Here is a 22,757-nt window from a genome sequence, read left to right as displayed (position 1 = left end):
ATATGGAATCAAGGTAGCCAGGAATTTCTTTATAACTATTGCCTTGTGGATGATTCACATACATCGTATCAGAAACTCAATTAGCATTTATGAAATGTGGATTTCCTTTGTATTTCTACCAATGTCAAGGGCAAGAATAGCCCTGAGGAAGAGCTATTGCTGCACAATTGAATGCTTGGTGGTGGGTGCCGATGCTATCTTTTTGCTGGTGGTGGGAGTGGGGGATCATTGCTTGCTGCCACTTACACACAGGAGGAAGCAGAACGGGAGGGGGTACTTTGGGTTCTAACATTTAACTGTCATTCATTCTTTGAGGGGCACTCCTCTGTTTTCATGGATGGTTGCGGAGAAAAAGCAGTCTTTGGGGTACTGCAAGTCGGTGTCTTTGCTGTTGCTTTGCTCACATTTAAGTGCTCGGTGGCGGGTGCCGACGCTTTTTTTCACGGTGGGGGGAGGGGGTTGTTTGCTGCCACTTACACGCGTTAGGAAGGGGAGCTGGTCGGGGGGGGGGGGTTTGGGGTTCTAACATTATACAGTCATTTATTCTCTGGAGCACTACTCTGTTTGTGTAGATGGTTGCAAAGAAAAAGCATTTCAGGATGTATAAGGTATACATTCCTCAGGCATTAAATGTACCCTTGAAACCTTTGAAATGCTAAGTCTTGGTTAACATGACGGATGAGTAAATTAATGAGAATATTAAAATTAAAGAAACAAATTTCACGACATATGTCAGTGATAATAAACCTAATTCTGATTCTGAACAGTGACATGCAGATCTGAAAAAGCTACAATTGTAAGGACATGGTAGAGAAGTGCAAGTATTCACAGAAAGCTAAGGAAGTGTGCATAAATATCTCTAGCCAGTCTTGCCAGTGATGTGTTATGATATTGTAGGACCAGTAGAAAACTGCTTGGGAATGCCTCTGTTACTCTGGGCCTGGTGATGACACAGAAGCACATACCAATAGAGCTGAGCAGTGAAGTGCATTATTACTGACAGAGCGAGGTCATGAAGCACAGATTGTCGCTGATAGGATTGAGCAACATTGCACACACTGGTGCTGACATGGCCAGATTGCAAGACAAGCTCTGTAGCAAGATATGGATACGTACAGAGGGAAGGTGGCCCGCAGCCCATCTGCAAAAGATCTGCTGTTTTCAGTTTAACATTACAATAAAACTTCTAAACAGAACTAAAATCTATGAGGCGTAATATACAGTATATGTAACATACACTCAGTGGCCACTTTATTAGAAACAGGATTGGAACAAGGTGTGATCTTCTGCTGATGTAACCCATTCAAAGTTTGACGTGTGTGCATTCAAAGACTGTTGTTACGCATGGTTACTTGGGTTACTGTCAACTTCCAGACAGCTTGAACCAGACTGGCTATGCTCCTCTACCCTCTTTCATTAACAAAACCAACAGAACACTGCTCGCTGGATGTTTTTTTCCCGTACCATTCTCTGAAAGCTCTAGAGACTGTTGTGTGTGAAAATCCCAGGAGATCAGCAGTTCTGCCACCCCACCTGGCACCAACAATCATTCCACAGTCAAAGTCACTTAGATCACATTTCATCCCCGTTCTAATGTTTGGCTTGAGCAGTAACTGAACCTCTTGATCATTTCTACATGCTTGTATGGATTGAGTTGCTGCCACATGATTGGCTGATTAGATATTTGCATGAACGAGCAGTTGTACCTAATAAAGTGGCCACTGAGAGGATATATAATAGCATGGAAAATTAAGAACTCTGTTGCTAAGCAAGAAATGATTTTAAAAAGTGAAAGAAACACCACTGAGCCTCTGTAGAAGCAAACTCATCCAATTATAGCTTAGTGACTTTCTTTTTTCATTATTTCTAATTTCTTTTGTGCATCACTTTTGACACTTCTGAAGCCACTTTCAATTGTCTAGCACAGTATTGGGTAACACTTCCACCAACTTCAACCAGGGACATGCTTGCTTCATCACTTTTTCATCCTACAAGGCTAACAAGACCTTTGAGACTGCAGGAAGTGAGATCCATCACCAAAGCATGTCAGAATAAGGTTAACAAGTTTACCAGTGTGAGTTGAGCATGGTGGGTTTCAAACAATACTGCTCACATTCCCAGTAAAAGGCTTGCCTCTTCATCTGAGACAAGGACAGACATACATTTTTATACGCAGATACACAACTTTGTTAACACTGACCAACTCACTGTCACAGTGACTATCTTACACTCACAGTAAGACAATTGATTCAAATGCATTTCTCTTTCATACAATCAGTTATCTCCAAAGTTAACAGGGCCATAAGACCATAAGGAATAGGAGCAAAAATAGGCCATTCAGCCCATTGAGTCTGCTCTGCCATTTGATCATGCCCTATTTATTTTTATTCTCAACCCCATTCTCTTGTCTTCTCCTTTTAACCTTTTACACTTTTACCAGAATCTATCAACCTCCACTTTAATTATACCCAATGACTTCCTCCCACAGTGATCTGTGGCAATAAATTCCAAAGATTCACTACCCTTGGGGTAATGAAATTCCTCATCACCTCTGTTCTAAAAGGCATATCCTTCTATTCTGAGGCTCTGGTCCGAGACTCCCTCACAATTGGAAACACCCATTCCACATCTTTTTCGCCCTTGCAATATTTGGAAAGTTTTATTGAAATTCTCATTGAAGCAATCATTCCTCACAATGAGATTAATGTAGTCCTTCACTTCCACATGCACTGAGGTTGATATCCGCACATTTGCACAGCTGATTTGACCCCATAAATTAGCAGTGATGTACATATCTCATTACATTCAACCAGAGGTGACTACTTGACATGGATGCTGGGATTGGTTCTCTCAGTCACAGAACAGCAAAGGCGACATAAGCTTCAAAGTGCCTACAGAACTGCCTAGATCTCCATTTAGTTTCTACTTAGGTGATCTTTTAGAAACACATCACAAAGCAGAGAAAGGCAGCACACCAGTGATGTGAATTAGCAGTTTTTACAGGAAAAAGATTCTGTTCCAACATAAGTGTTCAAGTGAAGCAATGGCAAATGCTAAAAATCTAAGGTAACGAAATCATGAATGTTGAAAATGTATAGAGAGCAACTATACAGGGGACAACTGATTTAATGTTCAAGATGATGACTCCTAATCCTAGAAAGTCAACAACGTTAGGTCTGTTTTCTCTTAATAGATGCTACTGGTAGGGTTATAACAGTATAAAGGACAATCTCAGTAGTTCAAAAAAATGCACTGTGTAATACAGTAGAAGTAAAGTTAAATTTTAAATGAAAGATGACAATACAAAGCTAGGTCAATCAAAACATGTCAACAATTATACGTGCTACTACCCAGGTTTATCCTGAATCTTGAGATTTAATAATAACTTTCCTAATGAATTTGTAAACCATTTCAAAATCATGCTGGATTATAATGGGTTGAAACTGTTTTACTGGTGACAGGCTCAATAGCCAATGGACACAAGATAGGAGAATTAATTTTACACAACAATTTGTAATGATTTTGGATGCACTGCCTGAAAGAACAATGGAAGCAGATTCCAATACTATTTAAAAGTGAATTGAAAATATGCTCAGAAAAATGCTGTGACAAATTCTGATAGAGCAGCGCTAATTGATACCTGTTCTACAGAGTCAGTGTGGCACCCTAAAATCAAATAGTTCTTCTTTGCCGAATGATGCCATGAAATAAAATAAGTCATAATTTACATTGAAAGAAAAAATACTTTGAAACTTGCTTATGTAGTTAAAACATGGAAACACAGAAAACCTACAGCACAATACAGGCCCTTCAGCCCACAATGCTGGCTGAACATGTGCTTACTTTAGAAATTACCCATAGCCCTCTATTTTTCTATGCTCCATGTACCTATCCTGGAGTCTCTTAAAAGACCCTATCGTATCTGCCTCCACCATCGTCGCTGGCAGCTCATTCCATGCACTCACCACCCTCTGCGTAAAAATCTTACCCATGACATCTCCTCTGTGTCTACTTCCAAGCACCTTAAAACTGTGCCCTCTCATGCTAGCCATTTCAGAACAGATCCCTGAGGCACACCACTGGTCACTGACATGCATGCAGAATATGACCCATCTACAACAACTCTTTGCCTTCTGTGGGCAAGCCAATTCTGGATCCACAAAGCAAAGTCCCCTTGGATCACTATTCTATCTTCATCAATGTGTTTAGTCACATCCTCAAAAAATTCAATCAGGCTCATAAGGCATGACCTGCCTTTGACAAAGTCATGCTGACTATTCTTAATCATATTATGCCTCTCCAAATGTTCATAAATCCTGCCTCTCAGGATCTTCTCCATCAACTTACCACCCACTAAAGTAAGACTCAATGGTCTTTAATTTCCTGGATTATCTCTACTCCCATTCTTGAAGAAGGGAACAACATCTGCAACCCTCCAGTACTCCGGAAACTCTCCTGTCCCCATTGATGTTCAACAATCTCCTTCCTTGCCTCCCACAATAGGCTGGGGTATATCTCATCCAGTCCCACTGACTTATCCAATTTGATGCTTTCCAAAAGCTCCAGCACATTTGCTTTTCAGCCGGCTGTAAGTTACCTCTACACTTGCCAAGGTCCTTTTCTGTAGTGAATTCTGAAGCAAAGTATTCATTGAGTACCTTCGCTATCTCCTCCGGTTTCATACACACTTTTCCACTGGAACATTTGATTGGTCCTATTCTCTCATGTTTTATCCTCTTGCTCTTCACATACTTTTACAATGCCTTGGGGTTTTCTTATTCTTGCTCACAAAGGGCTTCTCGTGGCCCCTTCTGGCTCTCCAAATTTCATTCTTAAGCTCCTTCCTGTTAGTCTTATAATTTTCTAGATCTCTATCATTACCTAGTATTTGAACCTTTCATAAGCTTTTCTTTTCTTCTTGACTAGATTTTCAACAGCCTTTGTACACCATGGTTCCTGTACTTTAGCGTAATTTCCTTGTCTCATTGGAACATACCTATGCAAAATGCCACACAAATATCCCCTGAACATTTGCCACATTTCTGCCATACATTTCCCTAAGAACATCTGTTTCCAATTTATGCTTCCAAGTTCCTGCCTGATAGCTTCATATTTCCCCTTTCTCCAATTAAACACTTTCCTAATTTATCTGTTCTTATCCCTGTCCAATATTATGGTAAAAGAGATAGAATTAAGATCACTATCTCCAAAATGCTCTCCCACTGCAAGACCTGACACCTGACCAGGTCAATTTCCCAATACCAGATCAAGTACAGCCTTTCCTCCTGTAGGCTTATCTACATATTGTGTCAGGAAACCTTCTTGAATACACCTAACAAACTCCACCCCATCTAAACCCCTTGCTCAGGAAGATGCCAATCAATATTGGGGAAATTAAAATCTCCCACCATGACGACCCAATTATTGTTACACCTTTCCAGAATCCGTCTCCCTATCTGCTTCTCAATGTCCCTCTTACTATTGGGTGGTCTATAAAAAACACCCGGTAGAGTTATTGACCCCTTCCTGTTCTTAACTTCCATCCACAGAGACTCAGTAGACAACCCCTCCATGACTTCCTCCTTTTCTGCAGCCGTGACACTATCTCTGATCAATAGTGCCACACCCCCCACCTCTTTTGCCTCCCTCCCTGTCCTTTCTGAAACATCTAAATCCTGGCACTCAAAGTAACCACTCCTGCCCTTGAGCCATCCAACTCTCTGCAATGGCCACAACATCATAGCTCCAAGTACTGATCCACGCTCTAAGCTCATTCGCTCTCATACTGGAGGTATTAGCTGGTCTTGAATGCTCTTGATGACTGTAATCTGTATTTGGTTATGAGGAAACCCACTGGGTTAATATAATAAGATGTTCTTATAATAAAACAATAATGTGTTTACTCCACAGAGGAAATTTCATCAGTGATAAACCAAATCTTTCGCAATTTATATCATCTCTGGTCTGCTCTATCAGACAGGTTTGTGGACCAGATTGACACACACATGAGAAGAAATTCAGCCCCCAACACAACCTGGCCAGGTTTGGTGCAGCCACATTTATCATTGACCTAAACTTGAAAGGGAGAATAAAAGAAAAAAAACTATATTTGAATTCTTCTCTAATTTTCTAAAGTAATTATCAAGGTCTAGAAGATGATGTTTGGTGCAATGCTATTAGTTTGGGGTGTCCGAGTTCAGAGTTCAATTCTGACATTACTGTTGCCTGTTCATCTTCCCTACGGAATATGTTTTTTTTTCCAAGTGCTTTGGTTTCCTCCCACAATCCAAAGATGCACTGGTTAGCCATCGTAAATTGTACTGTGATTAGACTAGGCTTAAATCGGGTGTTGCTGAGCAATGCAGCTCTGAATAAATAAATCAATCATTGCAACTTAAATCCTTTCCAGTAAATTCATACTTAACCTGTTCAACTATAAATATCTGTTTTCACCCAGGAACTCAGTACATTCCTATTTAAATAATTGTAATATGTTCAGTTTGTGGAAAGTCTTTGTCCTAAAGATAATACACCTCTGGAAAAGAATACTTATAGCATCTAAGCATTTTCTGTGCATGTCAGTTAGCCACAGATTCATCTGCGTCTCTAATCACCGTGCTCACCAGATCTAGTGTAGTTGATTTATCCACTTAAAATATTCTATCATGTCCTTACTAAGTCAAATTAAACAGCCTCAACAGTTGCATCTTTGTTCTCAGGCTCGGCACCAATCCTCAACAATTTTTCCATTGAGTCTATCAGGACAAAAAAGATGGTATCAGTGGAGTCTCCAGACTGTAAACAAAAACATATGCACAAGGATATGGCCAAAAGTTGAAAGACAACTGAGCATTAATCAAAATCCAACTTCACTAATTGTCTTGTTCAGCAGGCAGTATACAAGATGACCATATGTTGTGCTAAATAAATGGACAAGTTGAAATAGGAAACACAGGTAAACTATAACTTTATTCCCATTTGGCAAAAAAAATCTTAAGATGAGCAGGCCAATATGTCTATCCCCATCATGAATAGACATGTAAAGTACTAATCTTAGTCTATTGCAATTCAGTCTTTTATGGTGCAAAATTGTTAAATTACTCATTACGTACTTTAGGCTCGCCAGGAGGTATAGAGGTAGAATCTCTTCACACTGGATTTGTTTTAAGTATATTTGGACAAAATTAAATATCTGTAGTATATACTGTTGCATCCTTAAAGCAGGAATACTCCTATTTTTTCAAATGTTTCAAATTTTAAGCTACAAAACATGATATTGGTCCATGTCAGTATCATGATTTTTTGTCACTGTGTCCCTTTAACACTCAACTCTGATTTTGTTTTGAAATTTAACTATGAAATAAGGATGATTCTCCAACAATATCAGGAACATCATTACATTTTATAAAGTTATCTTGTTTAGTGCACCATTTGGGTGGAAACAGTTGAAGCCACAATGCATAGTGATCTTCCACTTCTGAGACACCAGCTTTCTAACATACCTGTCTCCTCATCAGACTCCTTCTCGTTCTCGGAATCAGTCAGCGTGAGGGCTGAATTCTCTCGACTGGACAACCCTGAGCCGCGTCTGGATTTGATGCCCCTCCCCCATAACCTGATGGCATGCTCTGGAGAAATGGCTCCTTCGGTGTCAGACTCTGCGTCGCTCAGGGAATATCCACGGTGCAGGAGCCCCATGTCTGGACAGTAAGCTGTGCCACGGTGAGGGGAGGGCTCACAGATTCCCAGTTCAGTAAGTGTGAAATTGGCTCCTGCACATAAACAGAAGAAGGATACACATGATGCACTTCCTACTTACAGAGATAGTGCAATCACACTCAAGAGCATTGGGAAGCACACTGAGCTACAGCAAGGAATTCAACCATTTCCAACCTGATCCTTTGGCAAATTAGGCAACAGCCATAAAAATCATATGAAAACTGACATGACATTAAGATGATAAAGATACCATTTTCTCATAAATTATTGAAATTTGATCCATCCCTCATGATTACACTAAAACTATATACCCAATATTCCCTGTAAAATATACAGACATCATCATCAATATGTGCTATGTTGTATGATGTAGGCGATGATCGTCTCGTGACCATGATTGTTCTTGGCAAATTTTTCTACAGAACTGGTTTGCCATTGCCTTCTTCTGGGCAGTGACTTTACAAGATGGATGACCCCAGCCATTATGAATACTCTTCAGAGATTGTCTGCCGGGCATCAGTTTTTAACCAGGACTTGTAATGTGCACTAGCTGCTCATGTGAAAATCTAACACCTGATCCCATGGCTTCATATAACCCTGATCATGCAGGGGTGGGGCTAAGCAGGAGCTACACCTTGCCCAAGGGTGCCTTGCAGGCTAGCAGAGGGAAGGAGAGACTTACACCTCCTTTGGTAGAGACCTATCTCGACCCCACCATCCAAAAGTATACAGTAACTATCACTATCTACAGTGCTTGACTATCTACATGTCTCAGTGAGGTTCTGTTATGTATCTCATGTGCTCTGAAAGATATTACATTGCTATGATGCAATTCCAAGAGAGGCCATTGAGCAACACACACAAAACACTGGAGGAACTCAGCAGGTAGGGCAGCATCCATGAATAGGATTAAAGAGCAGATATTTTGGGCTGAGACCCTACATCAGGATGAATCTCTAAGAGCATGTTTTAGACATTAGAGAGATAGTTCATGGCATTATGTTATTGCTTATTCACACTGCAATATACAGTATTAGATAAACTGGCGGCAATTTTCATGTGACTTCCATTTTGTGTACACTTAAGCATGGTGTGGAAGTGAAAGAAAGATCAACAGTGAAATGTCTTATTGTCTAGTGTGTTCTTAATCATTGGTTTTGTGCTCATTGGTAACTTGGCTCAGACACTTTGCCTTGGGAGGCTGGTAAGGCACAAACATCTGTGATCAAAGTTTAAAATAAATAAATATTCCTAGCTCTTGACCTAAATGAACTATCTGTGCAGTACAGAGGACTGTCATTTGCAACAATTGTTAAAGAGTTTGTCACAAACTCTGTTGAAGCTGTTGAATCACATTTAAATGCAATCACTTCAAGGAATTTTGTCTGAAGGATGTGAGCATTTATGCTTACATTTTTACGAGTTTCACGCAACATTGATTGCTATGCAAAGTTCTGCTTCTTTCCACTGTTAATGGAAGGTTGATGGTTAGCACGAACTCAGTGGGCTGAAGAGCCTGCTTCTATCTCATATTTCTCTAAGCCACTGTGAATTCTAATGCCAATGCTTCTGGTGTAAACTGCTGGAGTTGAGGAGTATTGGTTGGGGAACATATTTCAAGCTGTCAGTTCAACAACGGAGCTTTTAATGAAATGCCAAGACAAACATTGATTAATCCCAAACTAACTTAGGTGGTTCACCATTTTTCTACAAGCAACAAAATTACAGTGCTTTCTGAAGCTTTAGAAACCCTAAATATTCTGAATATTTGTTTTGCAGACTTCTCCCCAATCTGAGTTGGAACTTGCATTTGGTTAACGTGAAATGCTCATGGTATTGTTGCACCCTGTGTAGGTTGAACAGGACCTGTAGCTTTTTAGACCAGATACCAAATGTGAGTCCGTCAACACACAACTATCTTGCAAGGTGGCACCACATCTGTAAATTTAGTGCCCAATGAGGCCTTCCACTTCTGTTCTTGCTACTCTTTTAATAATGATATATGAGGTCCATCTTTATAAATCCAAACTCAGCAATTTCAAATACACCCAAACAATGTTCACTATCCCGTTCCAGATCTAAATCATTCTCTGAAGAATGAAACTGATATTGTTATTGATAAGCTGTTCCTGGTTTACTTTGGTACCATTTGTTCCACTCCCATCATATAGTTTCCTGGACAGTTTCTTTCCATGTCATTGACATAACTAATTGCCACTTTACTGTATCTTCTCAAATTGAAAAGTTCTGACATCAATGTATCCATCTAAAATAAACTGTGTATGTGCTTGTAGAGCTAAAACACGTGCATGGAGAGCTGCAAAGTGGAATAAACCTAAACTCGATGTTTGGCTAGCAAGAGCATGATGAACTGAATGCTTTCTTTCAGTGCTTGTTATTTCTGTGTTCCCATTCAACTTGTTCCATCATTCGTTATGTTCCATGTTGTATGGCATGGGCAATCATGGTCTTTCTATCACCATGATCGTTCTTGGCAAATTTTTCCATGGAGCTGGTTTGCCATTGCCTTCATCTGGGCAGTGTCTTTACATGACGAGTGACTCCAGCCATTATCAATACTCTTCAGAGATAGCCTGGCATCAGTGGTGGTATAACCAGGACTTGTGATCTGCACTAGCTGCTCATACGACCATCCTCCACCTGCTCCCTTGGCTTCACTTGACACTAATCGAGGGGAGCTAAGCAGGTGCTACACCTTCCCCAAGGGTAACCTGCAGGCTAGTGCAGGGAAGGAGTGCCTTACACCTGCTTTGTTAGAGACATAACTCTACCCTGCCACCCTTCCCATTCGATTCCTCAACCATTTTAGATCTTTGTAAATTGGCCTCTGTACCTCCAGAATATTTAAACATCTTTATCCAGGTCCCAACGCGTCAGTACAGTCATGAAAAAGGCATGTCAGCAGCTATATTTCAGAATGTGCTTGAGAAGGTTTGGTGTGTCACCAAAGACTCCAACGAATTTCTACAGATTTAGTGACTCCCTAGTGAAAGGAGAGTACTAGAGAATTGGAGGATAGCCAAAGTTGTTCCACTGTTTATAAAAAACTTTTATGAGCATAAACCAAGAAATTATAGGCCAGTGAGTCTGATATCAGTTGTGTGAAAGTTATCGGAAGGTCGCTAAGAGACCAGATGTATAAATACTTGGATAGACATGAACTAATTAAAGGTAGTCAGCATGGCTTCATGCATGGTAGGTCATGTCTAATCAATCTTACAGAGATGGTAAAGGAAGTTACCAGGAAAGTGGATAAAGTCGAGGCATTGGATGATGTCTACGTGGACTTTAACAAAGCACTTGACAAGGTCCTGCATGGGAGGTTGCTCAAGAAGGCTTAGTTGTTTTGCATTCAGGATGAGTTAGCAAATTGGATTAGACCTTGATTTTACAGGAGAAGCCAGAGAGAGTGATCATATATGGTTGCCTCACTGACTGGAGTCCTGCGACGAGTGGTGTGCCACAGAAATCAGTGCTGGGTGCTTTTTCTTTGCTGTCTACATCACTGATCCATATGAGAATGTGGTTTACTGGATCAGCAAATTTGCAGATGACACCAAGATTGGGGGTGTAGTGGACAGTGAGGAAGGCTATCATAGATCTGCAAGAGCTGAAAAAATTGGCTGAAAAATGGCAGATGGATTTTAATGCAGACAAGCCTGGGGTTTTGCACTTCAGTAGGACTAACCAGGCTAAGTCTTACACAGTGAACAGTAAGGTACTGAAAAGTATGGAGGAACAAAGGGATCTGGGAATACAGGTCCATAATTCATTGAAAATGGTGTCACAGGTAGATGTGGCTGTAAAAAAAAACTATTGGCTTTCATAAATCAATGTTTTGCGTACAGGAGATAGGATGTTATAATAACGTTGTAAAAGACATTGGTAAGACTTAATTTGGAGTATTGTGTGCCTGGTCGCCTATCTACAGGGAAGATGTGAACAAGGTTGAAAGGGTACAGAAGACATTTACAAGGATAGTATCAATTCTGGAGGACCTGAGTTATAAGGAATAGGTGAGGACTGTATTCCTTAGAACAACAAAGATTGAGAGGAGATTTGATAAAGATATACAAGAGTATGAAGAATATAGATAAATGCAAGCAAGCTTTTTCAACTGAGATTTTCGTGGGATTATAACTAGAGGGCATGGGTTAAGAGCGAAAGGTGAGAAGTTTAAGGGGAACATGAGGGTGAAACTTCTTCACTCAGAGTGAGAGCGTGGAATGAGCTGGCAGCATGTTTGATTTCAACATTTAAGAGAAGTTTGGGTAGGGGTATGGAGTGCTATGGTCCTGGTGCAGCTTGATGGGAGTAGGCAGCTTAGATGGTTTCAGCATGGACTAGATGGACCGATGGGCCTGTTTCTGTGCTATACTTCTCTATGACTCTGTCACTATTTACTTTGGAGAGCATTCTGCATAGCTGTATCAACACTTAGTATGAAGAATCCAACGCATATCTGTGAGAAAATCTGAAGAGGCATGTAGACATAGCCAGCACGATCATGGGCTTTTGCTTCCCACCATTTTCAAATGGTGTTGCCTCAGAAAGGTGCCATCTATCACTAAGGACTGTCACCGTCCAGGACATGCCACCTTCTCATTGCCATCATTCAAGAGGAGGTACAAGAACCTGAAGACACACACTCAATGTTTTATAAACAGCCTCTCTCCCTCCACCATCAAATTTCTGAATAGTCCATGAACATTACCTCACTATATATTTCTCATTGTAGCTTTATGTATTACACTGTACTGCTTTCGCAGAACAAAATTTCACAAGATATGTCAGTGATAATAAACCTGATTTTGATTATTACTTCTCAGTGATCTGAAGAAGATACACTGTCAATATGTGGTCTGACCCATATCTATTTGCTGTAAGCAAAACTCCTGTGTATTCATGGATGTCTAACCATATCAGATGGATATTTTCTTTGCCAGATTCAACTTTATATTGGATTTGTTAGTTCAACATAATAATAAAACAAATGTATCGCTCAAAATATAATGTGAAAATAGATCATTGATTAGAAACATTAATTTTCTATCATTCATACTGTTGAAAGTACATTGACTTCAAATATCATCTGACCTGTGCTCACTTGTTTGTTGACTACAGAGGAAAAAGCATTTTTATGTCAGAGCGACACAAGTATTTTTTCCTTCTTATACATTCATTGCTATTTTACCGTAATATTTTGCTGGTAAATGTAGGGAGATCTGCATAAAATTATTGGCATTTCATCAGGAAATAGCTGGACATTTTTTTTGGGACATTTGTGTGAGCAAAGAATTCCCAAATTTGTTAGTCAGATTCTGGCAACTATTACTCTAGGAATCAGTGGTGCTGTCTGATGAATAACACAAATAAAAATAATCATGGTTTTATCATGGATAAATTACCCACCATTAAAGCTAATTGCACTCAGGATTAATGGAAAGGTTAAGCAAACTAGGACTTTTCTCTTTGGAGTGAAGGAGGATGAGATGAGACTCAATAGAGTTGTATAAGATTATAAGAAGCATAGAGTGGACAGCCAAAGTCTTTCCCCAGGGCATCACAGGGCAGAAATGGTGAATGCCAGAGGGCATCCTTTAGTTTAGTGAGATGTCAGAGGTAAAGAGAGTGGTAAATGCGTAGTATGCAATGCCAGGAATGGCAGTTAAGGCAGATATGTTAATGACATTTAACAGACCCTGAGAAATGGAGTATTATTGACTATGCAGGAAGGAATGGCTAGTTTGATCATGGAGTAGGTTTATATAGGTCAGCACAACATTGTGAGTCAAAGGGCCCATACAATACTGCTCTATGATTAACAGAGAAGAAAACAAATCTTGTGTACCTGCTCATCCACAGACCATGCACATGACAAAAGAAAATCATATTATATGAATACATACATACAATTGCCTCTCTTTAATGAGGTACAAGAGCACACTTTTAAATAAAGTGTTAATTTGATGCCTCACCTACCTCCTCAAACACCTTCATATTTAAGGTCCATTTACCTCCTAAAACATATAAGATCCTTTCCTATGCCCCTGTTTGATATTTATTCTCAGCCCCATCGATACCAACAAAAACATACTAGTCTTTATCATGTTTTTCTTGATTGATGAATCCTGTGCATATATTGCCTGCTTAATTTCCTGCATCAAAATAGTAATTAGAACTTTATTGCTTAGAAAGTATTTTGGGGCATTCTCATACCATGAAGAGCACTGTATAATTGAAGGTCTTTCTTTTTCCCTACAATCCTCCCATCATGATTTTTATTTTCTAACTCCTACTACCTCTGTACATGCCCAGTAGATGTTCCCAAGTTACCCACCCTGGCTATTTGTTGAATCCACCTGCTTCCTTCTGGCTGTATACTAAGTCACAGCTTATAATTTTGGCCAATATCTTTCCCTGGCTGTTCATGCTTAACATTTTTCTGGACCTAGTTATCTTTTTGTGACTAACTCTTCATCTCCAATTGCTGTTAATGCCCAGATTTTCTAATTGTTTCTGCATCACCATTTTTGACCTCAAACTCCTTTTTCTTCCAAGCATTTCACTCACTTTCCTGGATGTTTCAGCCCAACCAACTGTCATTCCTGGCACATAGGTTTCTACAGCTGTCAACCTGGCTGCTGCAATGTGAAAATTGTCCTTGTTGGTTGATCTAAGATTTTCTTGTCAAACCTATGCTGCTGTGCTCCTTCGGTTTTTCAAAATCAAGCCTCAACTTAAATGACCTCACTACTGCAATGCCTTATATAGGCTACAAATGGTGCCTGGATGAGATGCTACAGGTTCAAATTTAGAGAGGCTGAAACAGTTTTTTCTTGGAGAAGATTTAATAAATGCACATAAAAGCATAAGGAATTTAAATAGAATAGATAGTAGGATGCTGTTCCCTTCAGTGAAGGGGTTGAAGACAAGTGGTCACAGATACATATAACCTTGAGAGCAAAAATTCCAGGATTACCTGAGGAAAATATTTTTGTATAGCTTGTGCTTTAAATTAGGAATATAGTGCCTGATGATGAGATGGGGATATGTTCTTCTGTGGCTTTCATGAGTGAGTTGGGAAGATATATAGTAGACCAAAGTTCACAAGGCTACAGAAAAATTTCCAGTGAATGGAACTACAGATTTAATCTTGTAGAGAGCCAAAGTAGGCATGGCATTCTCTAACATAACTAGTCAACTTTTCTAAGCTTGGCATCCGTGGTATATTTTGACTATACTGAGACCTGCTGTCACAAATGACTGACATCCTAATTTTACAGTGCTTTAATCCTGCATGAAATATATTCATTCCAAGATGTTTTGATCTCATTTGGTATCATCGATCTTCTAAAGAGACAAATTAAGCTCAGTCTGTAGCATGGAAAGATGGTGCCAGCAGTTTTTTGCAGACTCGGGTGACTTCGTCCAGTTCATCCATGAAACACCTCATTTTTCTTCTCTTATGTCTTTACTTTCTTTTCAAGGTGGTTGGGGTTCTGTCAGAGTCTGTGATCTATAGTTCAAACTATAGTTTTTCGCAAGTGGTGGGTTTTCGGATAGGCTACGTGCCCTAGCACTTCACTAATGCCAGGAACAGCCTGGAAGACATGCGCCCTCAAGGAGCTGCCCCGTGGATGACCCAGTTCCCTGCTGATTTTGCTAACTGAAGTATTGCGAGAGACTGAAACATCGAGACAGCAGGCAGTGTGTTTGCTAATCACCAGCTGTTGCTGGAAGAAGGTCTCTGTACTCCAGCAATCCCTCTCTCTGCCACTCTCTTTTTTAAGCAGAGTGTGAGCCTGTTGGTCCACAAGGTGAGGGGGGGGGGGGTCCGCTTGGTGAAGCAACAGAGAAGATAGTAACATTGAAACAGTGAGCTGCTGGAGCAACCCCTCTCTCTCACTGGAGAAAGAGTCCTTCTGAGATACTGAAGTGCTGGGTTATGGACTGTAGGCTTGACAGACTCTGGATCAAGGACTCTTTTAGGACTTTAGCACTTGCTTGCTTGGTGGGGGGGGGTGCTCAGTGTTTTATCTGGCACAAGAGGGTAGGGGGCATTGATGCTTTTGCTGTTGCCTCTGCGAAGTGTGTAAAGGGGGATTTTGGGGCTTCAATGTTTTATGATTCATTCTGTTGTGTCTCTTGTTTTATGGATGTCTGTGAAAGGTGCAAATTTTAGGTCATATACTGTATACGTTTTCAGATATTAAAGGAACCTAAATCGAAACCTAATCATTGGATCTTGACCCGAGCAATAACTAACCTTCTTCTACAGGATAAATTTCTGTCTGCCTCCCTGCTACCAGAATTAAGACAGAGTAAAATGTTATGCTCTTCACTATGTCTGGCATTTTACTGTGCCTTACTTCAAGCAGCAAGGAGAAAATTACCACAACAATCTGCCCATTCCTATCCCCTCAGCTGTCCAATATTTCACACAACTGTCAATGTGGCCCAACACAGATTTGCAGATTACTGATCCTAAATAAAGATAGAAGATTCACAAGTAAAATGATAATTGTGTTATAGGGCATATTCAAGAAGAACAGAAGACTGAAATTTCATACATTGGGTGCACAAAACTTTTTACAGAGCACCTGAATGAATCTCCTTCCTGTACACCCGCCAGGACTCTCCTACAAATTTACTTCCATTTTTATTCAATTTCCCTTTGAAAGCCACAAAGGAACCTGCACCTACCAACTTTAAAGGAAGTACACACCAGATCATTATTAAATTAAAATGTTGAAAGGTTCATTTATTATCAAAGCATATATCCATATACAATTCTGAAATTTGTCTTCTCCAGACAGCCATGAAACAAAGAAAGAACATGAAAGCCATTCAGAGAGAAACATTTCCACCAATTAAAACAAAATCCTCATGTTATCCCATATCATTGCAAATCTATGATCCCATCCTCCATATCATTATAATGTTAATGGTTTTAATTAATTTGCATTTTCTAATCTATATAAGGGTTTCCAGCAGTGAAAAAGCCTTTCAAAGTAAAGAAACACTGCTCTTCAAGCTTATCAGAAATGATAAAAGTCAAGTTTTATTTATTATGAGAAATAAAAGTAGATTCTGGAATGGTCCTGGAAAATTGCAAATGTAACTTTGCTCTTTAAGAAGGGAGGGAGGCAGAAGAAGGGCCAATTAGTCTGACTTCAGTGGCTGGAACGATGTTGGAGTCTATTGTTAAGGATGAGATTTCAGGGTACTTGGAAGCACATGGCAAATAAGCCAAAGTCAGCATGGTTTCCTTACGGTGCAATTCTTGCCTGAAATATCTGTTGGAATTCTTTGTGAATAAATAGAGTGCAGGATATGCAAAGGAGAAGTTTTTAAAAATCCTCGAGCAAGATTCCCTTAAGGCTAACTTGCAGTTTGAGTCAGGTCTTATGGTCTAAGTATACATTTTAATAGTACTGAAACATAATATTTGGAATCCACACTCCAAAGTAGCAATGCTGGCAGTGGCCAGACCCATTGGATAATTTGCAAATATATCTGGAGCCAGGCCATAGTGAAGTTCAGTTACAGCCATCAATTATGATCACAGCAGGAGACAAATATGTCCCTCTGATTCTGAATCTACCCCAGAAAAGGGAATATACCGAACACTTTTTAATAAATAGGCTGAGATTTTACATCAGCAAAACAACATCTTATGTTAAATTGTCAAAAGTTTGCAATATTTAATTCATCTCATCCTGTTATTCTAGAACATAGAGCACAAAAAACAGGCCCTTCAGTCCACAGAGTCTACACCGAACATGATGCTGAATGAACCTCTTTCTCTTCAACCTCGCCATCCTCTAAATATTTATGTGTCTTTTAAAAATCCTTTTAAGCATCACTATCAGAATCTAGAATCAGAATCGGGTTTAATATCACCAGCATATGTCGTGAAATTTGTTAACTTCACAGCAGCAGAGCAATGAGATACATGAAAAATAAATAGATAAAAATGTCTAAAAGTAGTTAAGCTAAAATAAGTAGTGAAAAAAAAATTAAAAGTAGTTAGGTAGTGTTCATGGGTTCAATGTCCATTTAGAAATCAGATGGCAGAGGGGAAGACACTGTCCCTGAATTATTGAATATTTGCTTTACCTCCTTCACGATGGTAACAATGAGAAGAGGGCATGCCCTGGGTGGTGGGGATTCTTAATAATGGACACTGCCTTCCTAAGGCACCACTCCTTGAAGATATCTTGGATACTACAGAGGCTAGTACCCGTCACAGAGCTAACTAATTTTACATGTTTCTTCAACTTACCTCAGTCTTGTGTATTAGCCCCTTCCATACCAGACAGTGATGCAGATGCAGGGTACATTTGTACATTTAGAGTTTGAGGAGATTTCATCTGGTTTGTCAGCTATCATATCTGCTACTGTGTGGCGCATGGCCAAGTGGTCAAGGCGTTGGACTAGCGATCTGAAGGTCGTGAGTTTGAGCCCAGGCAGCGTGTTGTGTCCTTGAGCAAGGCACTTAACCACACATTGCTCCAGTCCACCCAGATGAAAATGGGTACTGGCGAAATGCTGGGGGTTAACCTCCTGATAGACTTGGCGTCCAACCAGGAAGGGGGAGGGGTGGAGGGGGAGTCTTGTACTCTCAGTAGCTTCACGCCACGGAAACGGGCATAAGCACCGGCCTGATGAGCCTATAAGGCTCGGGACAGACTTTAACCTTAACCTTATATCTGCTACTACCAGTAGCCCGAGCATCCACTTTCACTACCCCTACCATAATACTTTTACGATTCTCTGTAAATAACTTGCCCTGCACACCTCTTTTAAACCTCCCCCTTCAGTGCATATCCTCCAGTGCATTTTTACCCTGGAAAAATATATTCTGATTACCAACTTTATCTATGCCTCTCATAATCTTACAAAATTCCATCAGGTCTACTCTAAGCCTCTGAAGCACTAGAGAAAAGAATCAACGTTTGTCAAATCCTTCCGAATGGATCATACCCTCTAAGCAAGGCAACATCCTGGTAGTGCTCTTCTGCACCCTCCTTCCTGTAATGGGTTGACTTGAACTGCAGAAGAGGATGATGCTCAGCCTCCATCTCCAACTTCTGTTCTAATTCACTCAATGGCTTATTTATTTTTTTCCCCATGTAGATTTTCAAATCAGAAAAAAGACACAAAGTTCAGCAAGTCTAGTCAGAAAGTAACAGCTATTTGAGCTTGGTTTTCAAGGTATTCCCATATATTTTATTTTTAAACACAGTCAGTGAAACTGACTTCAATTTACATTGCCTTAAGTGTATTCATAATTGTGCCATCCTCAACACCAGTTTATGCACAAAAAAAGCTATATGTTCTCATCAATAACACAGTAACCCACCTTACAGTTAACCTCAAATATCATCCAAGTTAAGAGAATGTGTTACAGCCTCCAACTCCCAGCTTCCCTTAACTACCCTTGTTTGTGCTGCACTGTTAACATAGAAAAGAATAGTTCTTTAAAAAAAGCTGATTTGAATGTTGCCACAAGAGCATTTCTGTTGTGAATCAGAAATTATTAAGAGTATGTTCTTGCCTGAGTCCTACCCAACAAATGTCCCCAAAGAAGCTAAACTTTAAGTGAAGTGCCCTGTTGAAATGTAGCCATTAAAATAGCACTTAATAGTGTACAATTTACTTACAGTGGTCAGAGGCCATCTCCCTAATGTCCAAATGTAAACTCCAGATACTATGCAAGAAAAAAAACCTGCATTTACTGCTCTAAGCTTTTCTCAGGCTTTGAAGAGCACTAAGCTCACATAATAAGTTTATATCTCTCCCAGTCTGTCAAGCCCCAATGAAAAAAAAACAGTTAAGAACAGCTGTTGAGGATTTATCTGCTCATACCAGCTGTTCTCCTGGCATAATTCTTGTCTTCCATTACTCTAACAATTCACTGAGTTTAAGTGATGTGGAGGAGATATACCCCCTCCTATTGATTGCTTTTGCAGGTGCAGAATGGTATTGATAATGGGAGTGTGCCTTCAAGACAAGAGAAAAAAATCTGTCTTAAATTTCACTTGTACAAAGACCAGGTCAGTGCTCAAAATTATAGTCGTAGCCCTACTTTCAGGATGCAGATCCAGAGAGCCAAAGTAAGGTGGCCCCTTTTGTTTCCTTGTCCTGTTCCATACAGTCACTTGTTTTTTCTCAAGTAGTACACAGAGAATTGAGAAATGGAATGGCCCTGAATCTTGGTATGAAACCAGCAGTGAAGATTCATTTGTAACTTCAAGCTTTTACTACTTTGATTAAAGTCCTCTCCAGTGTGTTACATTTTGACATATGTTTTGATACCTCACAGATCACCTTCCATCAACTGTCCCTTTACAAACTATAACCTTCTTTGTGTTGTAACTCAAGAAAAAAAACTGTGCTCTGAGAAAGAAGAAAATCAGATAAATAGGAATGGAAAAATACAGAAAAGGGGAATCAAAAGAAGATGAAATGTATCAAGGGCAAAACTAAACAGAGACCATTTGAACAAATACTGTGCATTCATAATAAGAAATATAAAGTAGTTGTGCTCTGTTTACAACAAAGGGCAGATTCAGATCCTTGAGAGAGAAGAATCTGATTGCACAGTTCCAGGTTCCATAAAGGTCACCTAATCAAACACAATACATTGATAATATTTTGCAGTTATCTAACTGGTATTGTTATGCCCACACATGTTAATCCAACACAAAGTAAACTGGTCAGGAAGATTCAGCAGGTCCATGAACCAAACATGACTGCAGTAGAATTTAGAAGACAGAAATACAGGAAGGAGCATTTGGTAAACTTTAGGATAAAAGGGACTTACATTTCTAAAGCACCTTTCATAACCTCAAGATTTTCATGGCTTTCAAGATTCAAGATTGTTTATTGTCATTCCTCAGTGCAGTAATGTAATGGAGAATGAAATGATTTCTAGTCCAGATCTGATGCAACCATTAAAAATGCAACACACATAAAGAGCACAATAAAGAAACAAATAAAAACACGATAAATATATCAGTAATCATATAAAAAATATATAAGTGACTGTCATATACAAAGACCAATTGCATGTGCATTAATTGATGCTAGGTAGGGATGGTGGGGTGGATTAATGGGTGAAGGTGTTGATTAGCCTGACATTTTGGGGAAGTGACTGTTTTTGAGTTTAGTAATCCTGGTGAGAAAGCTGCATTGGCTCTTCCCTGATAAGTTGGACAAACAGTCCATAAGCAGGGTGTGTGGGATCCTTTGGTTTTGCTGGCCTTTTACCAGCACCCTTCTGTACACACTATATGTCCTTAATAGGGGTGGTAGACTAATTGTGTTTAGTCAAAGCAGACTTGGAGAACTACAGTGACTGTTGAAATGTAGAGGAGACAGCAATACATGTGATGCACCATCAATAACTCTCGGAGACAGGAGGCGAACAATAGGCTTTTATTAGCAGCAAGAGACCACCACACAACATCCTGGAGACTGAGGGAGGAGCAGTGCCTCCAATTGCCTTTATACAGGGGTCTCTGGGAGGAGCCACAGGAGCAGAGGGGCATGTCCAGACAGGTATATGTAGTTCACCACAACATGTTACACACCGCAAGCTTCCAAACACAGAATCATGACAGACAGTTTCACTTTAAAGGGCTGACAGCAATTAACAGCTCATTGGAAAGGTGCTATCAGCAGTACAGTGCTCCAACAGTACTGAAAAGTTTGTGTTCATGTCTCTGGAGTGCAATTTCAACCCACAGCTTCCTGAGTCAGAGGCAAGAGTACTTTTTTTTCTGAGTCATAATTCACCTGCAAGGTGAGTGAAAACAGAAAAGCTTTTGCAAATAGTTATTGTCAACTGTTCAAAACTATATTACAATGACTTTATAGGTAAATGTTTTAAATATTAATAAAGATGAAAGTATTACCACTTGTTATTTTTCTGCTTTCTCATCTGGCATACTGCTCTAGGAGCTGTTTAATAAATGGTCAGTCATGAAGATACACTAACCCCATTTGGGAAGATCCTCTCTGATTTTCTCCATTAATGGAGCAACAGCAAGATAATTCAATAAAGCATCACATTTCCAAAATTCAGAGAATAAAAATCTCTATGATAATTTCTGTGGAACATTTCAGTTCAAGCACAGTTGTAGTACTGTTATATTTATGCCAACTTCATAAAAATTAACATGTTCTTAAGCTCCTTCGAGCACAGCTTTTAAAACATGTAAGGTTATGGAATCCTGACTTCATTTTATTTTAATTTAGTTTTGATTAGTAACCAGTCCCTCTCCTTGGTAAGGGATTATGCTACTTTTCTATTGTTCTTTCTTTTTTTTCAGTGGTGCTCCCAGGTTTATAATCCTGTGTGTTTATATTATTTATGGTTATGTTAGGAACTAATTAAAATTTAAACAAGAATCTCCTGGGTGTGGGTTCAGTGCAGCTTCCGTGCTGTAATGCTAGCAGTAGGTACAGCAATAGCATAGTGAGTAGGAGTTAAAACCTACTTCTAATTCTAAATGCCCTTTGCTTCCTGCTGTTCAACTCTAGAACTGGCTGCCCTTTAATTCTGAAGTAATTCATTTCAGCTAACAAGCTCACGAGGTCTATGTGCCTGGGATAAAACAACAAGGCTGATAATTTAAAAGCAAAGATGGCATATTGAACTGTTAAGCTATTACTTATCTTCAAGCACATTCAGCAGTTGTTGCCTCTGTAAAATATCAGCAAATTGAGCTGTTTGACCAAATATGGAAGTGAAGTTTTTCTTGGCTTGATGTTGAGTGAGTGAAGGATGGCAAAAAGACTTAGCACAGATTGACAAGCCTATCATTAAATGCATCACCTTAAAACCTTTGCCTTCAATAACTTTCCTCCCTGTATCTGACTTCCTTGGCTTTCTACTTCTGCTCAGTGCAGTGAAATGTATCTTCGCACCTAGAGCCCCTTAGAAATGGAAGCACTCATATGGTAACAAGCCCAGATAAGGCATAAGGGTATAGTAGTGTCATGCT

At 39.7% G+C, this 22,757-nt stretch overlaps 1 protein-coding gene across 1 annotated transcript in view; it reads right to left on the bottom strand.

Moving 5' to 3' along the window:
* Nucleotides 1–22,757, bottom strand: part of LOC132405597 (teneurin-2-like) — a 1,448,984-nt gene that overhangs the window by 706,801 nt on the left and 719,426 nt on the right. Inside the window, exon 4 of the mRNA XM_059990528.1 lies at nt 7,503–7,772. Within this exon, the coding sequence (XP_059846511.1) occupies nt 7,503–7,772 (270 nt within the window). The remainder of the gene's footprint in view (nt 1–7,502; nt 7,773–22,757) is intronic.

This window comes from Hypanus sabinus, chromosome 15 (genome assembly GCF_030144855.1).
Source record: "Hypanus sabinus isolate sHypSab1 chromosome 15, sHypSab1.hap1, whole genome shotgun sequence".
In the NCBI taxonomy this organism is placed as follows: domain Eukaryota; kingdom Metazoa; phylum Chordata; class Chondrichthyes; order Myliobatiformes; family Dasyatidae; genus Hypanus; species Hypanus sabinus.
The sequence above is the reverse complement of the archived record's forward strand: the minus strand, read 5'-3'. Positions and strand labels throughout refer to the sequence as shown.